This window comes from Mycteria americana, chromosome 15 (genome assembly GCF_035582795.1).
Source record: "Mycteria americana isolate JAX WOST 10 ecotype Jacksonville Zoo and Gardens chromosome 15, USCA_MyAme_1.0, whole genome shotgun sequence".
Classification (NCBI taxonomy): domain Eukaryota; kingdom Metazoa; phylum Chordata; class Aves; order Ciconiiformes; family Ciconiidae; genus Mycteria; species Mycteria americana.
In genome coordinates, this window is record NC_134379.1 from 5,230,295 (window position 1) to 5,251,575 (window position 21,281).

At 52.6% G+C, this 21,281-nt stretch overlaps 1 protein-coding gene across 1 annotated transcript; it reads right to left on the reverse strand.

Annotated features, from left to right (window-relative positions):
• Positions 1–427: 427 nt before the first annotated feature.
• ADORA2B (adenosine A2b receptor) lies at positions 428–21,077 on the reverse strand. Its single transcript, XM_075518328.1, has 2 exons — positions 20,374–21,077; positions 428–4,291 (listed from the first exon to the last, which is right to left on the reverse strand). The coding sequence occupies exons 1-2, from the start codon at positions 20,736–20,738 to the stop codon at positions 3,619–3,621; spliced, it is 1,038 nt and encodes a 345-aa protein (XP_075374443.1). The 5' UTR covers positions 20,739–21,077; the 3' UTR covers positions 428–3,618.
• Positions 21,078–21,281: the final 204 nt, after the last annotated feature.

A 21,281-nucleotide genomic window follows, 5' to 3' on the forward strand; every position in this document is an offset into this window, starting at 1 on the left:
TGGCTCTGCAGCTGGCTGCTCAGAGCAGTTTCTGATTCATCACTGGCAAACCTGTACCAGGGACTAGTGCAAGGACCCCTCAGCACCTCGAGACTGACGACAGCTCTGTGCTTCCGCTGTGCTTACTATAATACAGAATCTTTGGAAACATCACCCTGGCTGCTGCGCTTTTAAATTGACCCATTTCAGACAAGTTGACCACCTCATGCTGGCAGACAAGGCAAGGCTGTCCACATCAGACCTGGGGGAAAGGCAACTGCTGCTCCCATGTTCCACACACCAGCTGGCAAGCTGGGAACCAGCTCCTTCCAGCTCTGTGACTCCCTGCTCATGCTCTGAGATTGGGCTCGTCCTCGAGTACAGCATCGCCTCATATGATACACCGTGTGAACAAAAAACCGCAAGAAATAATGGGGCACAGGCTGAGCCAGGTTGTGTAGGTGGTAAATTAAGCATTCTGAATGTAAATAACAGTTACTGCAAATACAAAATCTGAGCAACATGAGGAAAACACATCCATCCTATGTACATCAGAGCAGTAATGAGTGATAGCTGAATAGCTACAGCTGCACTCACTACAGAAAGTTCCTCTGCCATTTTCACTTCACATTTTTCTAGAAACCTTCAGAGATTTTTTTTAGGGGGGTGAGAGAGATGTCCTATTTTTATTTTGCCTTGAAATGACTTTGGCTCAGATCCACGAAGGCACTTAATGTGCCTAAAGACCACAGTGACCCAGGCCATAGTTAATAATGGCTAACAACCTGATGGCACAGTCATACTAAGGAAACACCGCATCTGTCAACAGGAATCCTGGCTCATAAGAGGCATATGAAAGGTAGCAGTAGTGGATGCCGAGCTACAGTGCAAGCTGTCACATACAAGCAAGTGTTCTGGGACCATCTCTCTCTGTATTGCAGCACTGGGTGTTTCAGTCTGTTTGTGCTGTCCAGAGTTTGGTTCATTTTCAGCCAGCAGGAGAGGAGAGATTACATTCTTTGTTGTAAGGATAAATGTGGCTTGCAACCACTTCGCAACACTGCCAGACCTGCAGGTGAAACCCTGCTTGTTTCCAGCCATGATTAACAGAAGGACCGCAGCCAAAGATAATACAGAAGGGAAGGAATGAAAGGAGGAGAGAGTCAAACCCTGCCCAAATGGCAGGAGGTGGCTACATGTGTTAGCTGGACTATGACCAAGGCAGATGCAGCAAAGCTGAATGGGGCTGTTAAAGGAAAAACACGTCGGACAGTAACTTTTAACTATTCAGCTTCTTCTTGGAAATGCCAGTATCTGAGATACTGAGCTGTAGCTAAATTTGGACATTGCATAAACATGTACAAACCCATTCAGAGCTTACTGGTGATTCACCAAGGTTTGGGGCTGGCTCTCACGGCTGAGCTGCTACACACAGAGTAGCGAAATCCATCACTCCTAGTGAATGGTCCTCTGTCTGCATGGTGGGCCCTAAGTCATACCTGCAGCTGCTGCCTGCAGGTCACGCCAGCTGGCACAGCAGATGCTGCAGGAACAGGATTTCTTCAGATCAGCTTTTCAGCTGATTTTACACTGTATTTGTCATTATATACGCCAGAGAAATGAAACTCTTGGGGTCTTGTATTACCCCCCCTTTAGTGCAATGCAGTTAAAAAAAATAGAAAGCTGATTTCTATATGATTCAAGTACAATTTATCAGGGACAAACTGCTCCAGGCATCACAGTCTGTCCACTGGACCTGTTCTTCAGGAACTGGCTGTGTTTAAACTTCCTTCCCTGCCACCTGGCTCTAAAAGGCCTGCTCCCCATCTCTGCCTCCCTGCATGAGTTACCACTGAAAACCATATTCAATACACGTCCTTGCACTCCAGCTTCTCACTGGTCGCATGGTGATGCTGCTGGCATTGAGTGCTTCGGAGAGAGATGGTCCCACTTTACCACGCAGGGACCTTCAGGCAAGACTCCCGTTTGTAAGGGGCCCACAACATGATGGCAGGTCTGAGCTAGTCAAGAACAGCTGTGCCTCTGTACCACAATTGGCTTTTGGGCATGAAGGAGGGAGTCTGTTTGGTGTTTTTCTGACTCCCCTCCCTGTTCCTCTCAGTTGTGGAATGAAACTGCCCTGCAAAACAAAAGATATGCCAGAAACACTGGTTCATTTACAGCAGTGCACGTGCCGTCATGCAGTCTGGAGAACTGGAGCTCGTACTTCAGAAATTAATGCACTGTTCTTTCTACCTTTGTCTACTTTTGCATGTCACAGTTACTTATGAAATCAGGTGCAGTAATTACTGAGCTGTGGTTGCACAGAATTATTAACTTGCAGTAGAAATGCAGACTGCTCCGCTGTTGAGTGGGCTTTGTCCTTACAAAGGGCCAGGACTCCGTGGCTAACTGCAGAGGCCAGGCCAGGCAACCTGCGAGGTGAGCTTCTTCCCCAAAGAGCTTGGCCAAAATCAGGTTGCAAGTCAAGGCATTCTAGCTTCTCAAGCAAATTAGCTCCCTTCCAGTCTCTTTTGCTACTGATGCAGGTCGGGATTTAAAAAAAATTAAAAAAATAAAAATCACTATTAGAAAAAAAGCACTCACAGCTTCTGGGGGCTACTGGGCTACAGAGGAACCCCAGCAAGATTTTTAGGAATCAGGCGAGCTGCAGCATCCAGCTATCACAGCTAAAACCTGCACTTCTGGAAGCACTGCAAGGCTGTCAAGTTTTGCCTTGGGAGCAAAAAATCTAATTGTAGAGATCATGTCACCAAGGGAGTGTTTGCACTAACCTCAGTGAATGGATCAGACTAGCTAGGACTATTAGGGCACTTCTGCCTTTTGATAGCAGGAAACAGATTTGAAATCAAACCTGAAGCACTGGTCTGCACAATCCTGTAGACCAAAGTGATTTAAAGGCAATAAAACGGCTGTTGTAAAACTTGAGTCAACTCTTTTCTAAAATTTTTCTCTTTCAGTAAGCAGGGCTTCCATACTGGGGCCAAAAATAGCTGGCCAGTTCTGATCTTGTTTTTCCATCAACATGGTCACGTCCCTCAGAGCCTGGAACGCAGATTCAGTTTCACACCAGCAACTGGGCTAAGTAAGACTTTTTCCCATCAGAGAATACTAGGTGCATCAAACAATTGATGGAATAATTAGGGTATTACCAAAGTGCTGTCAAGTATGGACTTAAAGAACAACCCAAAACCAGACACAAAATTATTACTCCTAAATGAATCAAAAGATTAAAAAAAATAATAATAATTAAAACAAAGATCCTAGGACTTGACATGAGCAGCACAATTGGGGAAACACCCCCAGCAGGTGGGTCTTCCACAGTCAATGTCTGACCTGGAAAGGAAATACAATACGATCACCAGCACTCACGCAACCTGGGTTTACAGTCGAAGGTGAGCTGCGCTCAGTCTCCCCAGTCAGGTTATTCCTCTAGGAGGCACTATGTTAATTACAAAAATAAAAAAAAATACAGCTGCATAACTGTATAGTGGTCATCTCTGAGCACTCCTCTAGGAGTTAGCTGTAACTGTTCACATAGGCACAGGGAAGGGTAGTGTCAGGGACAGACTGCAAAATCCTAGGAGCAGGACATGCACAGTCACATGGTCACAGAGGCTACTGGAGAGTTAATGTTGGTGCCAGGTGCTGGTTGTTGTCAGTGGTGCACTTGGGGAAGTCATCTGTCTTACAGAGGATCTTGGAAATGATCTTGCGGAAAGTGTAGCGGAAGTCCCTGATCCTGTAGGCGTAGATGATGGGATTGATGACAGAGTTGGCATGGGAGAGGATGATGGCCATATACATCACCCACTCGGGCTTGGATTTGGAGAACTCCTCGTGGAAGTGAGTGATGCAGTTCAAGATATGCAGGGGCAGCCAACAGAAGGCAAAAAGTCCTACAATGATGGCCAGAGACTTGGCTGCGTGGACCTCCTTCTGCAGTGTGGTCCTGGAGTTGCCCATCAGTTCGATCTGATGCAACTGTTTGCAGGCGACCATGAATATCTTAATGTAGATTCCCAGCATGATAACGAGTGGAAGCAGCACGCAGCCGAAGAAGTTGAAATACACCATGTAGCTCATCGTTACCACGTTCTCAAAGAGGCATGAGATGAAGCAGCCATGGTGCTCTGTCCCAGTGTCAGCCCCTGTCTCGTTGGTGGCGTTGGGACAACCGCTCATGGCTTTATTCCAGCCCATAAGCGGAGTCAGTCCAATTCCAAAGGACAGGAGCCACAGCACAGCGATGAGTCCTCTTGCCCGCTTGCCAGTCACCAGACTATTATACCTACAGCATCAAGAACAAAGCCAAGATAGAGCCATTAAATAAATGAGCGCTCCTGACTTCCCTGCAGTTAAAGTAATCAGCTTTTTGGCTAATGCCACAAAAGCCCCACCCACACCCATGCAGGAACCTCACCTCTGGGATCACCGGAGGGGTAAAAAAAAATCTCACCTGTGCTCTATGCCTACACAAAGTGATTTGGGGAGGTGATTCACTTGCTGTTCCTGAGAGGTGCCAAGCACCGCCCCTGCCTGCGAAGATCCTTCAATAGGAGGTAAGGACTTGGAAGTCTTAAAAAAGGCTTTATCATTGCATGAGCCTAAACCACCAACTACAAGGAGAGCAAGAACAGGAGGAAGGCTCACTCTGTAACCACCAACTTACTCTCTTGCTCTAAGCATCCATTATTGGGCACGCCGGGGCACGTTGCTGGGCTACATGAACTTCTGGGCTGACTTATTACAGCTGAGACAATGCTGGCTCTCAGTTCTACACTGTAATGGTAGCTAAAGACTCAGCCAGCATCACCACACACTTACAGCCTTTATACCACAGCCAGCTTGCTTCAACTTGGGCTGCTCTTAGGCCTGCAGCAATGCTGGCTTTCACTGGAGATTGCAGCAGTCCCGTGATGTGATGTCGCTTCCCACGCTACCTCATACACTAAGGGGGGAAGTACACGTGTGTGTGTGGAAATCAGGGATCCTACCAGTTTCCCAAACAGTGCAATTGCTGGTTTACACATGCCAGACTGCAGCCCACGCAAGCTTGTTGTGGCTGGATAACAAATATCCTGAAAGACTTTTCTGAGCCAGCATCTGAAAGCAACTGCTAATGATGGACTGCTGAGGAGGGTTACAAGTTAGGGTTTGTGTCTCCATTCAGAGTCTCGCATCCAGGCGTGGAGCTGGGAGCCAGGGACACTGGGCTCTTCTCTCCCCATTCAGTGTCCCTGCTTTATGCATCTTCCATCAACAGTGCTGATGCGGACACGTTTGCTTAGCTCCCGGGGCTGGTGTCGGCCTCCACTGCTCGTGTATGTGACGTGCCAATTCTGCAGGACACACACCATCAAGACGTCCTGAAGCCACACACAGACTTGGACCTGTAGCTGCTGAAGCCGTCAGTGGGGTTAAACCATACAGCCATGCGTAGCTGCTGCTGTCAAACGACGCTTGTGCTCTGCTGACCCACCATAACTAGTTGTAAAGATCCAGATTTTTAAGTAAATGCCTTCCTTGGGCACCTGCTGCTCTCACATGTGTTACAAAGAAGCTCCACGGTGTCCCAGGGACAAGCTGATGCAGTGCTGAGGGGTGCAGAGCCGTGCGCTGCTCCCCAGCTTTCCTAACCCCACAGACTGGGTGCCTTCATGGCCAAGAAAACAAAGGTTGTGGCTGATGCTCAGAGACACAAACAGGGCTGGAACCTAAAGCAGCAAAAGTCAAGCTGGTTTGGGTACAACCAGAACAGATGCCAACATCAAAGCATCAGTCGGATTGCTTTTTGGAGATACGAAGAACCAGCAACTGCCAGAAAGACAACATGAGAAACCCATTAGTGTCCGCTCCGCAGCCAGTTAGCATCTGCTGGCTGACACATGTCCCCTCCTTCCCACACCCTTCTCTCAGTGCTTGTTTACTCTGGCTTGGCTACCCTGCTCCTCCTTTCCTAAGAACTTTTGTTCTGATTTTCTTCCGGCCCGTGAAGCAAGGGAGGGCTTTATTCCCACAGAACCACAGCTGTGCCTGTGAATCACACTGCGGTCGCCTCCATGCAAGCTGTGTGTCCCGCTCCTCCTGCAAGCTACAAAGACAGGAGGGTAAGTGGGGGGTCTGTCAGCATAAACCGGGAGGCAAAGAGGGGCCGGGGGGATCCCTCAGCTCCTTTTGCGTGGTCGCTGCGAGCGGGGCTCGCTTCGAGCATGGCCAGGGCTGGCCGAGAGGATGCGGGAGCAGCAGCCACATTTAGGTGATGCTGAACTGTGAACACACTCCACAGGGTAGACAGCTAAAGGGCAGGTCCAGCCACTGAGGGGTTTCTCCTGCACTTGTCTCTCATTATTATTAAGTCTTGCTGCTTCAGAAGGTGAGAAGTTATCAGACAGGACATCACCGAGGCCAAGCCCATTGCTTTCAAAACCCTGTGCTAAGTGCCTGTTTTCAGCAGCCGGAGCTGGTCTGGGGTTGTGAAAACTTAAAGATTTGATTCGGAGCAAGTTCCCAGAAATCCGATCTCTTGGCAAAGTCTGAGTCTCGAGCTACAATGTTGGCCAAGCTTAGTCAGTGCTGCAGGAGCACCAAGAGCTGCTGCTGGCCTACAGCTCTGCACACGGGAAGACAAAAACCGTGGCTCCTTGGCTTGTGCTCTTCATGCTTAGTTGATCACTGCAGTTGCTTCTCTGCTGCCTCAGTCATGTCACCTCCCAAAAACTATTGTAGTGAGACTGGAAAATGCAAAAGGGACCATTGTTCAGACAGAGAAACTGAAGGAGTCAAGAGTTTTGTGTGTCTGAAGCAGGCTGTGCATAGGAACACAAGGAAAAGCCGCCGCGGCTCAGCATGCCATGCTCAGGCCATTCCCGGCTGGTGACATTTGGTGCTGCCTCTTGCTGAAAACATATGACCCCAAATACAGCTTCTTCAATCTGCTCTTCTCCTGAACTCTTCTGCTCTTCTCCTGAACTCTTCTGCAAAGATAAGGCACAGCTTGAAGGTTTACAAAACCAGTTAAGCAGTCACTTCATTTTCCAGTGGCTGTAATGGTGGCATGTTTATTTTAGTGTTGCTCTTCTCCAGCGCACACAGCAGAGCTGCAGCCAGGATCACATTTTAAGTGGGGGCCCCTTCTGAGAGAAGGAGGAGACGGCAAAACGTGCTGCGCTCCGGGTCTGCAAAAGCCAGAGCTGAGCAATGCAGAGGGCTGCAAGCCTGTCGGCACAGGGAAGAGATGGTGCTCATTAGAGTGGAGATAGTTACTCACAGTGAACTCCTTAGATTAGCTCTCTGTTTTTGCAGGGATGCATTGCAAACTCCTCCCATTCAGTGGAACATCGCTCCATTCAGTGGATCGATCCCAGATATCTATGATGGTCGCTGCTGTGACTCCAGGAAGGGTCACAGCTGGTTGCTGAGCTACCAGCCAGAAGAGGCCACGGTGAAATTGGGGATAGTTCAATGCTCTAAAATTGTTCACTAATTACCTTGTTATTGCCTTAATATACTTATTTGGTGGGACATCGCCTTAAGTTAATGGAAGTTAAGCACGTGCTTAAAAATAAAGAAGTGCATGACTATTACAAGATCAAGGCACCAAGAGGCTCATTAGTGAGCCACTGCACACAGCTGCAACCCCCACCATAAACCACCATCAAGAAAAGCAGGCATGGGCTGTGAGACAACTGAGACTCAATTTTTTTCTTAAGCTCTGTGAAACATGATCAGACAGTGAGGAACCAACAGATTTTCACAGCTCTGAATGCTCCAGCAAACCCCTCCTTCATTCTTTTTTAGGCTTAATATTATTAGGCAAAAAACTATTAAAGTAAATTTACTCACCTAAGTCTGCTCAATTACTGTATAACAAATATTGAATCTCCTCTATGTTTCTGCCCAGAGGCATCAAATGTTGCTTTAATGTAAATAACAGCTGAATATTTTTAAATTATTTATTGAGATTAAATAACCTGGCAATGCATTAGTTCCTTTTCCACCGCCAGGCAAAGTCTCTTTACTGGCGTAACCGTCATCAAGCAGCTAATCATCTCAGCTCCCACCCAGTGCCCCCACAGCGGACACGCTGCAGAAGCCCCGATGCCGTCCCCACTGTGCTGCCATCATTAAGCGATTCGGGTTTCTATTCTTCCAACATACATAACTATACGTTTGCCACCAGCGTCACAGTCACACAGCCCTGGCTGCAGTAGGTCAAATACTTTAAGGAAAGTTCAGCTGCTTTTACAACACGGCTCTGACCCACCGGTGTTATCGTATACAAGTGCCAGGCTGCTGGGTCTGTACCTGCCGTCACCAAAACGGGCTTCAGCCAGGGCAGAACACAGCTCTGCCCAGCCCCTGTGCTGAGGCTGGAGGAGATGTCCCCTGGGCTGGCCCGTGGACTGGAGATGGTGTCTTCCACCCAGCACACATTGCTGTCGTCCCTCCGTTTCAGCGATGGCTCAGCAAGGTTCACAGCTTTTCTGGAAGAGCATCATGGCAACCACCAAAGTGACAAGAGGCGTACATTAGCGCAGGGTGCTGGAAACCTCTGCATTCTCCAGGCACTGTGCCTTCGGTCGGTAGGATGGTCAGGGTGGGTTTTTTTTCCAACAGATCTCATTGCATTTCTACTGCTATTTACTAGAGCTGGATATCAGCCCAGACACCCAGGCAGGCATTGCTAAGCACAGCTGGAGCAGAGCAAGCAGGACGTGCTGCCAGCCTGCAGCCAGCCCAGCCTCTCCCGTGCAAGAGTTTGGCTCCCGGCTGGCAGGAACTGAGTCATGTCCCGCACGTACCTGGCATCTCCCCACCAACCGCTGCAGTGACCCCCCAGAAATCACCCAAGCAGAGGCACCGCTGCCCCCGAGCTCCCATCTAACGAGGAGCATACAGCAGCAGCCAAGGCGTAATTCAGCATTTGGGGCGATCAGACTTGGGGCAGAAACCAGCAACAGCCTGGAGGAAACAGCCTGGAAGGGGACTATTATTCCCACATCATTCATCTCAGAGAGCAGGAATGGGGGAGAATCCCCCACCATCCCTGAGCAGCCCAGAAGGCTGAACAGGTCAAAACGTTGCGGTGCCACACACCCACTCTCCTGGTGTTTGGTGGAGTGTGATGGTGGCCCTGACCGTGATGCTGGCCTGGGCCCTGGCTGACAAGTTACTGACTAAGTAAACCTGAGGTTAGCAAAGGGCAGAGCCACTAGCAAATAGTTTGTTTTATTGAACATCTAAAACGTGTTGCTGAAGAAAAGGGTGTTCTGCAAGCTGAGGAACTGTGTCAGCACTTGCCACCACGTCCTCATCAGTGCTGTGGTGCAGGGTCCGCCACGCTGGGCAGCTTTCGACCACGCAGCCCTTTCCCTGCCCTGGCAGGCAGGCGGGAGGTGACCCCTTTGACTGTCACCTGCAGAGTGGCACAACCCCCTTACATTTGTTCACCACGGCAGCCCTGTTCCCAAAGTCCTTCCCTGCCTCCCTGCTACTGGGCCACTGTTGGAGACACAAAAATGAGCTCCGTCATCTCTGCCATGGTCTGAAGACCTGCAGCTGGTATCTGGGAAATACGCCGTGGGTCCTGGCTCTTCAGCCGTCTGCAATAGGACGTCCACCTGCCCAGGCATCCGTGCTGTCCCCCGTCCTCGCTGGGTCCCTGAGTAAAAGCCCTGAGGCTGGCTGAGATGCAGCTTCTAGCAACAAAAAGATGTTAGGAGAAATCCACCCGCCTCGGTCGGGCTTCGTCTCGCCAGCAGCCCTCAGAAGGCTGCAGGGCTGCCAGGCTGTGCTTGTGAAAGCTGCACACAGACACCAGGTGTTTAAACGCTTCTCTTGTGCACGTAACGCAATGCTGAAGTTGCAGCATTAACTTTTCCATCAGGAAGATTTTCTCTCATGACAGAGCCTCCCAGGCTTGCTCAGTCCAAGCGTTTGAAGAGGGACATCTCTGCCTTCTGCAACCTTAACTGAGAAGAGCCAGGAGGGTCCCAACCCTTGTCCTGGCCATCTTCGGAGTCTCTGGGATGGTGTAGGGGAGTGCTTTGAATCAGGCAAGGCGTAGCGCTAAACCTGCACGCGTTGTGGGGTCCACCTCACTCTACGCCGACCCCGCACAGACGTGTGTCCACCAGCAGAGCTGCAGTTCAGCAGCAGCCACACCAGAGTCCCTGTGCCCCAGTCGGAGGGGAGGCTGCCGTGCTGCTCTGCTCAAGGAGCTTCTGCCAGTTCTCCCACTGCCAAACCCCAGCGCGAGATCAGCCTTCGATGAGCAATTTCAGTGCTTAAACTCCAAACTCACAGGTATCTTGTGCTGAGGCCACGCTCGATGGGATCAGTGGGGAGACGCAGGCGTGATGGCTGTGCGAGGGATGCTGCAGCCGCCTTGGCTCCTCTCCGCACTCCCGGTGCCCGGAGCTGTGGAGGGAGCTCTGGGGGCTGGGGCTCTCCGCTGCCCTCCCCGCTTCCCTCCCCGTTCTGCCCCATGCCCAGGCTGCCGGACGCAGGGAGGCGAGCAGATGGAGAGTTTGCAGAACTCAGACTACGCAGGTGCTCTGATACAAACAAGCAGTGATAATTTATATGTTTCTATTTTAAGTGGGAAGGGAAATACACAGACACCTCCATTCACAAGGGGAGAGAGCAATTTGGCTGCCAAGCATTGTATCCTTGTCGTCTACTTGCAGCTGTACTTTGCATCTTGCTCTTTTTTTTTTTTTTTTTGGAGCTGTAACAGCATGAAGTAAGCACCATTGCTGCTGTTCTGTTTGCTTCATGCACAGCCATGGAATGGAGATCACATACCAGCTGAAATATCCTGGCAGGACATTTTAAATGAATCATAAATTGCACCTTAGAGAGGGGGGAAAAAAGGAAAAAAAAGAGAAAACCGTGCTTTTTATCCAGGAAGGAGTTGGCGGTGAGAGTGAGAAATCTGATTAGCAGTTACGGTATCAGCCGAGGAAGCAGGACATCTGCGTCTGTCCATGTCCAGTTGCAGACAAATCACTTCCTCCCGCATCTGTCCCTATTGTGCGCAGGGGACCGCAGCAGCGTCCCCCGCTCGCACTCCCGGCCTTCCGCTGGACGGGTTACTGCAAACACGCCAGCACCCACAGCTCAGGTAAGCACACCGGGGTTATTTGGAGGGGCAGGAGGCATCGCTCAGCACCATCCATGTCTGGCCGTCGGGAGCACCACTCCCACTGCCTGGTGCTTCCATGTGAAACCTGAGCGCCTGCGGCAGCTCAGACCCTGCGTGCCCACCCTCCAGGGGATGGAGACAGCCCTGAACGTGCCGTAAGATGCTGGCTCACGGCCGTCCTTAACCTGTCAGGAAAAGCTGAATGCGAGCGCTCGCAGGACAACAGCCTCCCCAGCTCCCGGTGCCAAGAGCAGGCGCCCAACGGGCAGCACCCCCCCGAGCACCCCCACCCACCGGGGAGCACCCCACGCCGCGCAGGCGGCCCCGCTGCGGTGCAAATCTGGGTAGCGACGTGTAAATGAGAACACCCGGCCCTCGCAACACACAGCCGGGCTGCAGGCTGCTGCTCAAGCCTCGTCTTCAAAAAGGAGGCCGGTATGTGGGTGCTGCTCTGAGCCTGGGTGCTCGGGGAACCCAGCCTTACCTTGGCTCCCATCCTCACAGAGTGAAGAGGAACAACCAGCTGCTTGCCTCCCTGCGCTGTTAGGTTTCCGTTCCTGCTTGAGGCAGCTAACCAGCAAGGTCAGAGGCTGCAGCACTTCATTTTTACATTTGGAGGATCACTAAGAGGCATTTCAAGACTGGAAGGCTTTACCTTGCTCCAGGGCTCGCTTTGCTCATGTTCTATGGCATTTTCAGCCTTAGTCTGAAATAAAAGCTAGATGCTTTTGAACTACTAAGAGAAGAAGACAAGCCCAGTGTGTGATCGGAGGCTGTCAGGGGCGGTGGTGGCTCCAGGCGTGCCGTACTGCCTCTTCGCTCGCTGGGAAGCAATTCCACCTGGGAGCAGAGTCACAGAGCTGTGAGGCAGAGAAAGGCACAAAGAGCAGCACGGAGACCAGGATGAAGCAGTCCTGGCTGAAGATGAGCCCTCGGGTGGACATTGGCCACGCTCTGCTCCCAGAGGAAGGGGGCGATGGGGGACATCTGCCAGTCAGAAGCAAACCTGTTTGCAGCCCCAGGTTAACTGCTCCCCATTTATGAAGACTCCAGATTACTCTTCCCGGGACAAAATGGACAAAACCCACTTGCGCTTCACACGCGGCCATGGCGATGCCTCTTGGGATGAGCTGGGGGTATGGAGGGGAGTGTTCCCTACCCCTAGGTACCCGTTTGTGCCGGCGTAGCCCAGCCTACCCCATACAGGCTACAACCACGCCAGGTCTTGCAGCCTGCGAGCTTGGACTATCGAGTACCTACAGATTTCAAACCCTCTCAGCAAGATATCCATACCCATGTGCTTATCCCTCCTGTCAACTCCTCCTTCCCCAGGGTGGAGGCAGAGCAGCGGGGAGAGCACAGGCTGCCCTCCACAACCTCCAGCTCCCGCCTCACCCCGGTTCATCCCCGCACACCCCTCCGTGGGCCGGCACCTCAGCCCAGCCACTGCCAGCTCAGGGCAGGGGAATGGCTGAAGGGCATCAGGTTTGCAGGACCAGGAATGTGGGAAGGAGAAATGCAGGAAAGCACGGTTTTGGCCCAAAGCACCCTGCTAACGGCATGCATTTGGGTAATCTGGAGGATTAAGAAGGGAGTAAGAAGGGAAACCGCAGCTCAGGCTGCTGCGGGGTGGGGAGCGGAGGGAGGGGGTCGCAGAGCTGCGCACTTGTGGAACACCGGCAGCAGCTGCGACGTGGATGTGTGAATATTTTTCTCACACGCACGCTTTCACAGCAGCCCACGGCCAGGCAGGGATTTGCATTCGCTACCCTGGTTTCTGTCCGTGGAAGCTCTCAGCCCTGACGAGGTGAGAAAAGGTGACTGAAAACTGAACTAAGACACACGGTGTACGAGCGGGGTGCAGGGCAAGCTGTGGGCTCCCTGCCCACGCTGGGCAACCCCATGGTCCTGTGAACAGGCGTGATGCTGGGGGACTGCCAGAGGTGTGCAGAGGCCTCGGGGCACAGGAAGGAAACGAACTCAGTGCTCTGCACACCGCGTCTCACACTCCAACAACCGGCAACATCAAGACATAAGCAGCCGCCTCAAGACACCCGTGTGCAGGCAGGAGCATGCGATACCTGCCCACCCTTCGTGCTCCATAGGGTGTTTCGGAGTCCCAGAGCGCAAAAACCCGGTTCTCCCGACTGGAGACCGCTGGGCAGCCCTCCGGAGCTCTTCCCCCGGCACCACCCTCCCTCCAGGGCTCTGAAGCCCCACGTTATCTGCCTGAGGGTGCCTGGGGCTGAGAATTTTTGTCATTCCAAACCTCCCAGAGCGGTCAGACCTCAGATGTGCAGCACCGGGGCAGCTGAGTTAAAGGCTGCTGGTAGAGGTGAGATAGGAACTATGATTCACAGCAGGCTGTGCGGGTGCGATCCGGTATGTAGAGCAGTGGTGTGACCACTACCCCTCCCACACACCCGGTGCCCTGCTCACTCAGATAACAGATAAGGGTGGTGAGATGGCAGATCTCTGCCGGATCACTCCTTCTGTAATGAAAAGGGTGCTAAAGCCCTTCCCAAAGGCCCCAAGCCGCTGGCCTCTCCGTCCGCCAGCCCCAGCAAGTTGCTGCTCATCTGCCTTTCCTGCAGAGCCCTGACCGACCTTCCCAAGTGCTGCTGGGTCTCGCGTGGGCAGCACCGAGCCCAGCACCACTCACCCACACGCACCCCGTCCCAGCGTGCTCGAGGAGCCCGTCCTGTCCTCGCCTCCCTGCCCAGGCGCAGCCGGGTTCGAACCGGCTGGCGATCAGCATCCAGCCCCCGCATGCCAGCTACGCCATTGCAGCACGACGGGCAAATCTCATGGAGGAGACCGACGGGTCTGAGCACGGGGGAGGGAGGACGTGGCCAACAGCCGTCCCCGCAGCACCGCGCTCCCGGGGAGCCTGGTACTGGGGTTTGGGAGGGAGCGAGGAGGTGAGTGCCAGGGCGCGGGGTGATGGGTGCTGATGCAGAGTCACCACGGAGGGGGTACAGGCAGAGGCCCAGCCACGGTGGCACTCGTCCGCCTGCACAGCCACCCCTGCAGGGACGGTGCTCTGTCCCTCGTCCCCGGCGGGTCCAGCAGTTCTGGTCACGGTGCTCAGCGACCACCCGCTTTCCCAGCGCCACGCCGGTGCCCCGAAGGGTGACTGTCAGGGCACGGACACACACCCACTGAGGTACTCGCTGGTTATTTGTGGCTCATGCCCAGGCCTGATGTCACCCGTCGGATTAGGAGATAATCCGCTCTTTGGCACACACAAATTCCCTCAGCAAAGCCGTCGGACTTTGCAAAGCCACGAGAGCCAGTGGGGAGGGGAGAGGACCGACACATCTGTAGGCACAGCTGGCGTCACCGATTCCTGGCATCCTGCGGACCACAGCTGTCTGTAACACAGCAATAGGAGCCCCGACACCCCCAGCAGTGACTGCCCGGCGCAGCCAAGGGCCAGGGCAGAACATTCCTAAAAGACTCAGTTTTGTGGTCTGTGCTCATTGCTATGACAAACAGCAAATTCATAAAAACCCCAAGAACAAGCCCGTTAATTAACAAAGCAAAAACTTTTAACTGCAAAATAAAACAGGTTGCTGTCAAAACATTTTGGTTTAATATATTTTTTGCAGAGAGGTCAAAAGGTCTGGTGAAGGAAAATTCTGCCAGATTTCAAAAGCTGCTTTTTTTCACCTAAAAGTTGACCTGTATTTTTTATAGATTGAGTTTTGGCCAGCTCAAAAAAGCTCCTAAAGCCAGAACTCTGGGTTCTGGCTCAGCCCAGAGATCGGTGCCCTCAGCCGACAGCCTGGAAATGAAGCTTCCAGTTCCCGCTCCCCAACATCCCCGCTACCCCCAGCTTCTGCAGGAGCTGCATCGGGGCAGGGGTCTCCAAGACAATTCATTCCCTTCCTGTCAGGATTTTTGCTTTTTGGGAGGGAAGTGACCCCCAAGGTGCAGGAAAAATATAAAAATTTGGGACACGCTTTTTAAGGAAACCATGCTGCTCACAACTAAAAATAGCTGCAATTTCCCCTCCCTGGTTTATGGCCATGAGGGCACATGTGATTGTTCCTGATTTTTTTATCATGCTTCTATGTCTGGAGTCGGCTGCATCCGAAGCCTGGAGTGAGCGGCAGCCCTGGGAGACCCCGGGCCAGGTGAGCGCGCGCTGCCGGCCCCCGGCTGCAGCACCAAACCCCCCGCGTTCTGCCCGAGTCAAGCTCAGCTGACACGAACTTCGTTAAAGACGTGACAGCTCCGTTGCTCGAGCAAACCCGCCAGCCCTCCTGCCCACAGCACTCAGGCATGTTTGCCAGGTTTGTTGCACATTAAGTTTATCAGCTGATGATAACCTCGGCCAGGCACGGCCATCTGATGGACAGGGCAGGCAGAGCATCCACAGCTCTGGAAAAATTATGCCTCCCGTGCTGCTCAGGTCTCAGGATCGGGCACCGTGCGTGTGAGCCACACATGAACAGCAGAACACGCCTGGGAGTTCAGATGAAGGGCAGTGCAAGGGTTTCCCTTCAGAAAGGAAGTGAAGCAAGGGCAGAAGAGGGAAGAGCAGCTGCAATTCTGTGTCATTGATGGCACACAGAAAATGGCAGGTGAAGACCAAGGCTCTGAAGAGGATTTTCTCCCCTCCCCAGTGGCTCCAGCCCTCCCACCTGCCATAAATACCCACCAGTTTGCTTTGCTGAGGAACAAGGTGGGAGTTGAGAGGAATCCAGGAACAATGCTTTGCTGGAGAACACAGAGGGAACCCCCTCCTCTGCAGTAGCAGGGCACGGCGAGGGCAGGCAGCCATAAAGCGTCAGCCAACCCACCTCGTGAAAGGACACTGCACAGCTAAAAGCATCAGATAAGAGCAACAACAATCCAACCGGAATTTGTCCCCGTGAGGAGAGCAGAAGCGAGCCGGACTGTGGTGGGAGACTGGCGGCACCAGAAGCAGAGCAGAGCAACGCCATTAACAGATCCTGACCCAAGCGTGGATGCTGCAGGGTGCAGTGAGGGCTCAGCACGGTGCAGAAAGGGAGAGGGCATGGTCATGGATATCCTGTTCCAGTTCACGGCAAAGCTGCCCGGCAACTTCAGTCCTGCATTTCTGCTAGGGATGAAATTGAAGACAGAAGAGAACTAAATCCAGGGAGGAAGAACAAGCACCAGATCAGCTCAAATCGCAGGGAGCTGGGGCTAATTTTCCCTCTGCAGGTTTCGGCTGCGGTGTTTGCCAGGTAGGCAGCAGCAGTACACAACGTTCACCGTCCTGCAGGAGATGAACCAGCCGCACAAGGGCACACACAGTGTGATCCTGTACAGCATTTCATTCTCCTTTTGCTCTCTAAATACAAATACTCTTCTCCCTCCCTAATTCCTGACACATTTGTTCCAGGCACTTATCCGTACCTACAATTACTAGCCACGCCAAAGGATTTTGGTTAATGCAAATAAAAGGGAAAGATTTTATTCCACCTACAAATCTTCTTTGGCTCGCAGCTATGGGACTGTGGGGTGAAATCCAGCCCTGGAGAAAGCCAGAGAGCGAAAGCCTAGCACTGCTCTTGTGCCAAACGCTCTAGAGGATGGATTTACTGCTGCTGAAAGATGCTCAGTTGCCTGGCTTTGATATTCTGCTTGGAGGAAGCGCGGTGGGGGAGCGAGCTTGGGGGGGGGGGGGGGGTGTCAGCTTGGCAGACGAGAGCAGGGACGGTGCCGCGTACGTGGGGCGGCTCAGGGACGGGCACACAGGCAGCAGCGCTGCCTGGCTGGAAGCACTGGGGTGCAGGAGGGGTGCGGGACGCAAGGCAGGGTTAGAGCGTGGCCGAAGACAAGAAGCTGTGTCCTGGTGCGCCGGCCAGGGGAGAAGGGACCCGGGAAAGGGCTCAGAGCTGCAGCTGCAAGAAGTGGGCAGCGCGGGTGGGGGCTCCTCCACAAACAGTAAATTTGTCAAAAACAAACAAACAAAATAAGAGTTTCAAGGGACAGAAAGAATTCATGGCTTCAGGTCAAATTCAGCAAATATTTTTAGCCAGAAGAGGGAGGATTCTAAAACAGCATTTTTAAATGTTGTGAGATTTTTGTTCTGCAGTTGTCTAGATGAGAATTTGTTAGTTCCTTTCCAGTGAGGATGCCTCCATTTCAAAAAGCAGCACAGCAACACCGGAAGGGTTAAGCAACTCAAACAAAAATCTGCCAGGTTGGTCAGGATCACTTTGTTTCACTGAAACCTCCAAACATTGCTGTTTTAGTTTGACTGAAACAATTTTCCTCTTCCCCATGGGATTTTTTGGTTCAGGCACAGAACTGAAAAATCCATTATTAGCCTGGCTGTAATGCAAACTTCTCCTGCGCACCCCCAGCCTGCAGGCCTGCCCAGCCTCTCAGCGTGCTTAAATAGCCCCGAAATAGTATTAAATAATATGGCACACTCAGTTCTCAGCGTCCCTGCAGAAGTTTCCACAGGGAGCTGGTGGATGCGACAGGGACGCTTGTCTGCTCTGCAACAACTGCGTTATTTATTGTAATTGCTAGACAGGGCTGGGTACAAATCATTTTCTTAAATGTTTAATACTTCACGGCCTGTTATCAGCCTCTGTACTGGTCTCCAGAACGAGCGTTTTAGTGAGAAACAAACTTTTCCTAAGGTCACCATTCCTACAAATTAATGACCAGCTTTCCCCTTCCTCCGCACAAACCTCCTTCCAGAAACGGTGCATGCACCCACCTAGAGCGGGTGGCTGGACAAGTGCCTCGCCCCTCGCCGCCGGCAGCACGGTGGAGCATCTCGGGAATAACGATGCTGACGAGGCAGCTCTAACTAAGCCTGGGTTGGAAAACCCTAGTGCAGTAGAGAATTGTTTTGCCAGCATAGTTTTATAACCTCCTCTATCCTCTTTTGATGTTGGCTGTACAAATAAAAACAGCCTTTCAGTACCAGTCCCTAAATCTCCCGTTGCCGAAGCAATGACCTGTCCGTCGCCCTGCACTCCTAGCAGGGAGAAACCCCCGTTCTTTTAAAGGGGTTTTACTCACTGGTCACCTCTAAGAGCAATGAAATGGGCCTCAATGCCAAGACCAAGTTTAATCCAAACTTCACTCTTCAGACCAGCCTAGGATGGTACTCCTTGATCTCCGTTTGCAGCTGAAGGGGCTGTATGTGTCCAGCTAGGAAGCGCTCATAGCAATAAAGATGTTTGTGCAAATAGAATAAAAGATTTGGCCTAAGATGGGGTGAAAAAGCAACGTTGGGAAAGGATCCCAAAGCAAGGCAAAACTGCCCTGGGATTTCATCCCACCCAGATGTATAGACTGACCTAATGGAGAGCTGAGCAAACCTGCTAGAGACCAGGATTGTGAAAAAAAGAGTGGAGGAAATACTTGCTATTTTGTCAGTTGGCAAAACCACTTCCCTTCTGCAAACATTGAAACGATCCCCTCAGAGCATTTCTGATCTGCTACTCTCGTCTCGGATTCCAGCGGAGTAGAAACCGATCTCACAAGATTCAGCTTCCTCAGCCAAGCACTGCAAAAAGCACTTGTGTTACAAAGGCAAAGAGTTATAATTAACAGCCCATGCTTGAACAGCTTGCTTGCGGTGGGTGGTGTGATTAAACTGAAACTTAAAAAATCCGACCTGCTTCCGTAGCCGCTGCTGTGCCGCTAGCCCGCATCCCAAGAAAGCCCCAAACAAACGAATGGAAAAGGCACCAAATCATTATCCGGAGCCACAGGCTCCGGGTGGCTGGGAAGGTAAGCAGCCAGGGTCAGAGATGCTGGCAGCAACCCCAGCTGCTCTGCCCCTGCTCCCTCCTGTACAGACTAGGGCTGCAGCTCAGCTCTCGCTTACTCTACATCCCGTGGAATTTCCATGCTCTGTGTTCCGATGACACATGCAGCCACTCAGCATACGTGCATTTCCACTACTAGATTTTGTCATCTGCCTGATGACTAATTAATATTTGCCCAATGTATAGAAGTTCTCCGATGCAAGGTGACAGAACAGGGTGAAGGTTGGGGGTTTTTTAAAGTAATTTTAGGGTGAATTCATCACTCGTGCAAGGGAGATACCGGAGACAAGGAGAATCTAGGAAAGCTGCAGCTTACACAGTTCAGCTGAGGTCCCTACACCAAACCTGCCCTGCTTCCCCACAGCCTCCACTTCTGACCAGTCCTGCACTCCCCAGTGGGGCTCCATCGAAGTCTTTATTCTCAGGGAGGGACAACAGAGACATGAAGAAGACCGAGACTAAGAGACTCAGGTCATTTGCGATGCAAAGCCGGGGTTTTGGTGCACTTAAGCTTAAGGAAGCTGCTGCACCAACTCGCTGGTGAAGTGCCTCTGAAATACATTCAATGATACATTTTTCCCCAGTATTTTGCAATATCCCATGAATTAGAAGGAAACCAATTTATGTCTTTGATACTGCCCTTGGATGAAAGTTTAAACTGTAAAATTCTGAAAACTGAGGTACAAATCCTTTCTCCTTCCCTCTTCTCCTTTCTCAGTGTATGCACAGAGCTGACACCTTCTGACATGTGCTGATCTATACATTCGCTCATGGTAAGCACTCGGAACAGGTACGTACACAAGCACAGACATACGGTTTCAGTGTTTGTAGCTGCAAGAAATTGTGCTTTCAGTCCATTCCTTATATCCCTCTAAAAACTGGAAGACAGCCTAGTTAGACTCTAGTCCTAGCTGAAAATGTGAAGTACGTACAAAGTCATATTAAGATCTGTTTAAGACAACTCTCAGCCTTTCTGTGTGTCCTGAGCTCAGGAAGAGACAAGAGCTCTTACAGAACAGCCTGCAAAACTACTTCTCTCATAGGCTGGGAAGTAGAAGAAAGAGAGGTTGCTCCTATATTTAATTACCTGGGAGATGCCCCAACACCACAGTAACAGGGACTGTATAAATGCCTACACAGATTAGCTACAACTATCCCAAGCACACCCCTACATCACTGCATAGCCCCCCAAGAAGCCACTGACCCTCCCAAGACAAACATCCTCAAGAAACCGAGCTCCAAGGTATATTTTGAAGTCAGAGGCAGGATACTGAAAACCTGATCCCAGTCCTGCAGCGAGTGCAAATTCTCTGTTACTTTCATCCTCACCTGTGAGCAGCAAACCTCTTATGGCAACACTAGAGACTGGAAGTTCCTGCACGCTAAGACAAGGAAGGTCATGGCCTGGGCCGTCAGGGAACGTGGCTACCTGCGTCCACGCCAGTCTCTTACCTCAGTGGGATCTTAATAGCCAGGTACCTGTCGATGGCCACCGCCAGCAAGCTGAAAATGGAGCTTTGGGTCAGCACCAGCACGAAGCAGGCGAAGAAGAGGCAGCTGTGAAAATCCACCTGGAATCCGATGCTGATAGTGATGGCGAAAGGGATGGCTAACAAACCCACGGCAATATCGGCCACTGCCAGGGACACCAGGAAATAGTTGGTCGCGTTCTTCAAGGTACTGTTGATGGCCACGGCCCAGCAGACCAGGACGTTGCCAGCGATAGACAGCACGGCGATGATCAGTTCCAGCACGATGTAGGTGGTTTTCATAGTGTCCATGGCGAGCGCCCAGGGCGAGGAGCTAGAACCGTTCATGAGGAAAAGGTACTTTCCACCGGGCGCCCGTCCGCAGGTACCAACAGGCCACGGGGCAGCGCTTCCCGGAGAGAAACACCCATGTCCGGGCTCACCGCCGCCTCCCGCCCGGCCGCCGGGGCGTGGGGGGCCGGAGGGGCGCGGCGAGCCCCGGGCCGCGGCCCCCCGCTGCCCGCACCGCCCGGCCCCCGGGGGGCATCCGCGGCTGCGCTCCCGCGGGGCTCCGCTCACCGCCCGCCCGCCGCCGCCGCCGCCACTGCCGGGCCCGGCCGCTGCGCCCGCCGCGGGGCCATCGGCCGGCACCTCGGGGCGGCCGCCGGACGGGACGGGACGGGACGGGACGGGACGGGCTGGGAGGGGACGGGACGGGACGGGCCCGCCGCCGCTCCGCCCGGGGATGCTCCACCGCTCGCCCGCCCGCTCGCCCGCCCCGCTCCCCGCGGAAACCCGCTGCCGGCCGCGGCGGGGCTATTTCTGCACATGGGGCGAGCGGGGCGGGGAGTGCGCGGCGCCGAGCCGATTGGCCGGGAACCGGCGGGCCCC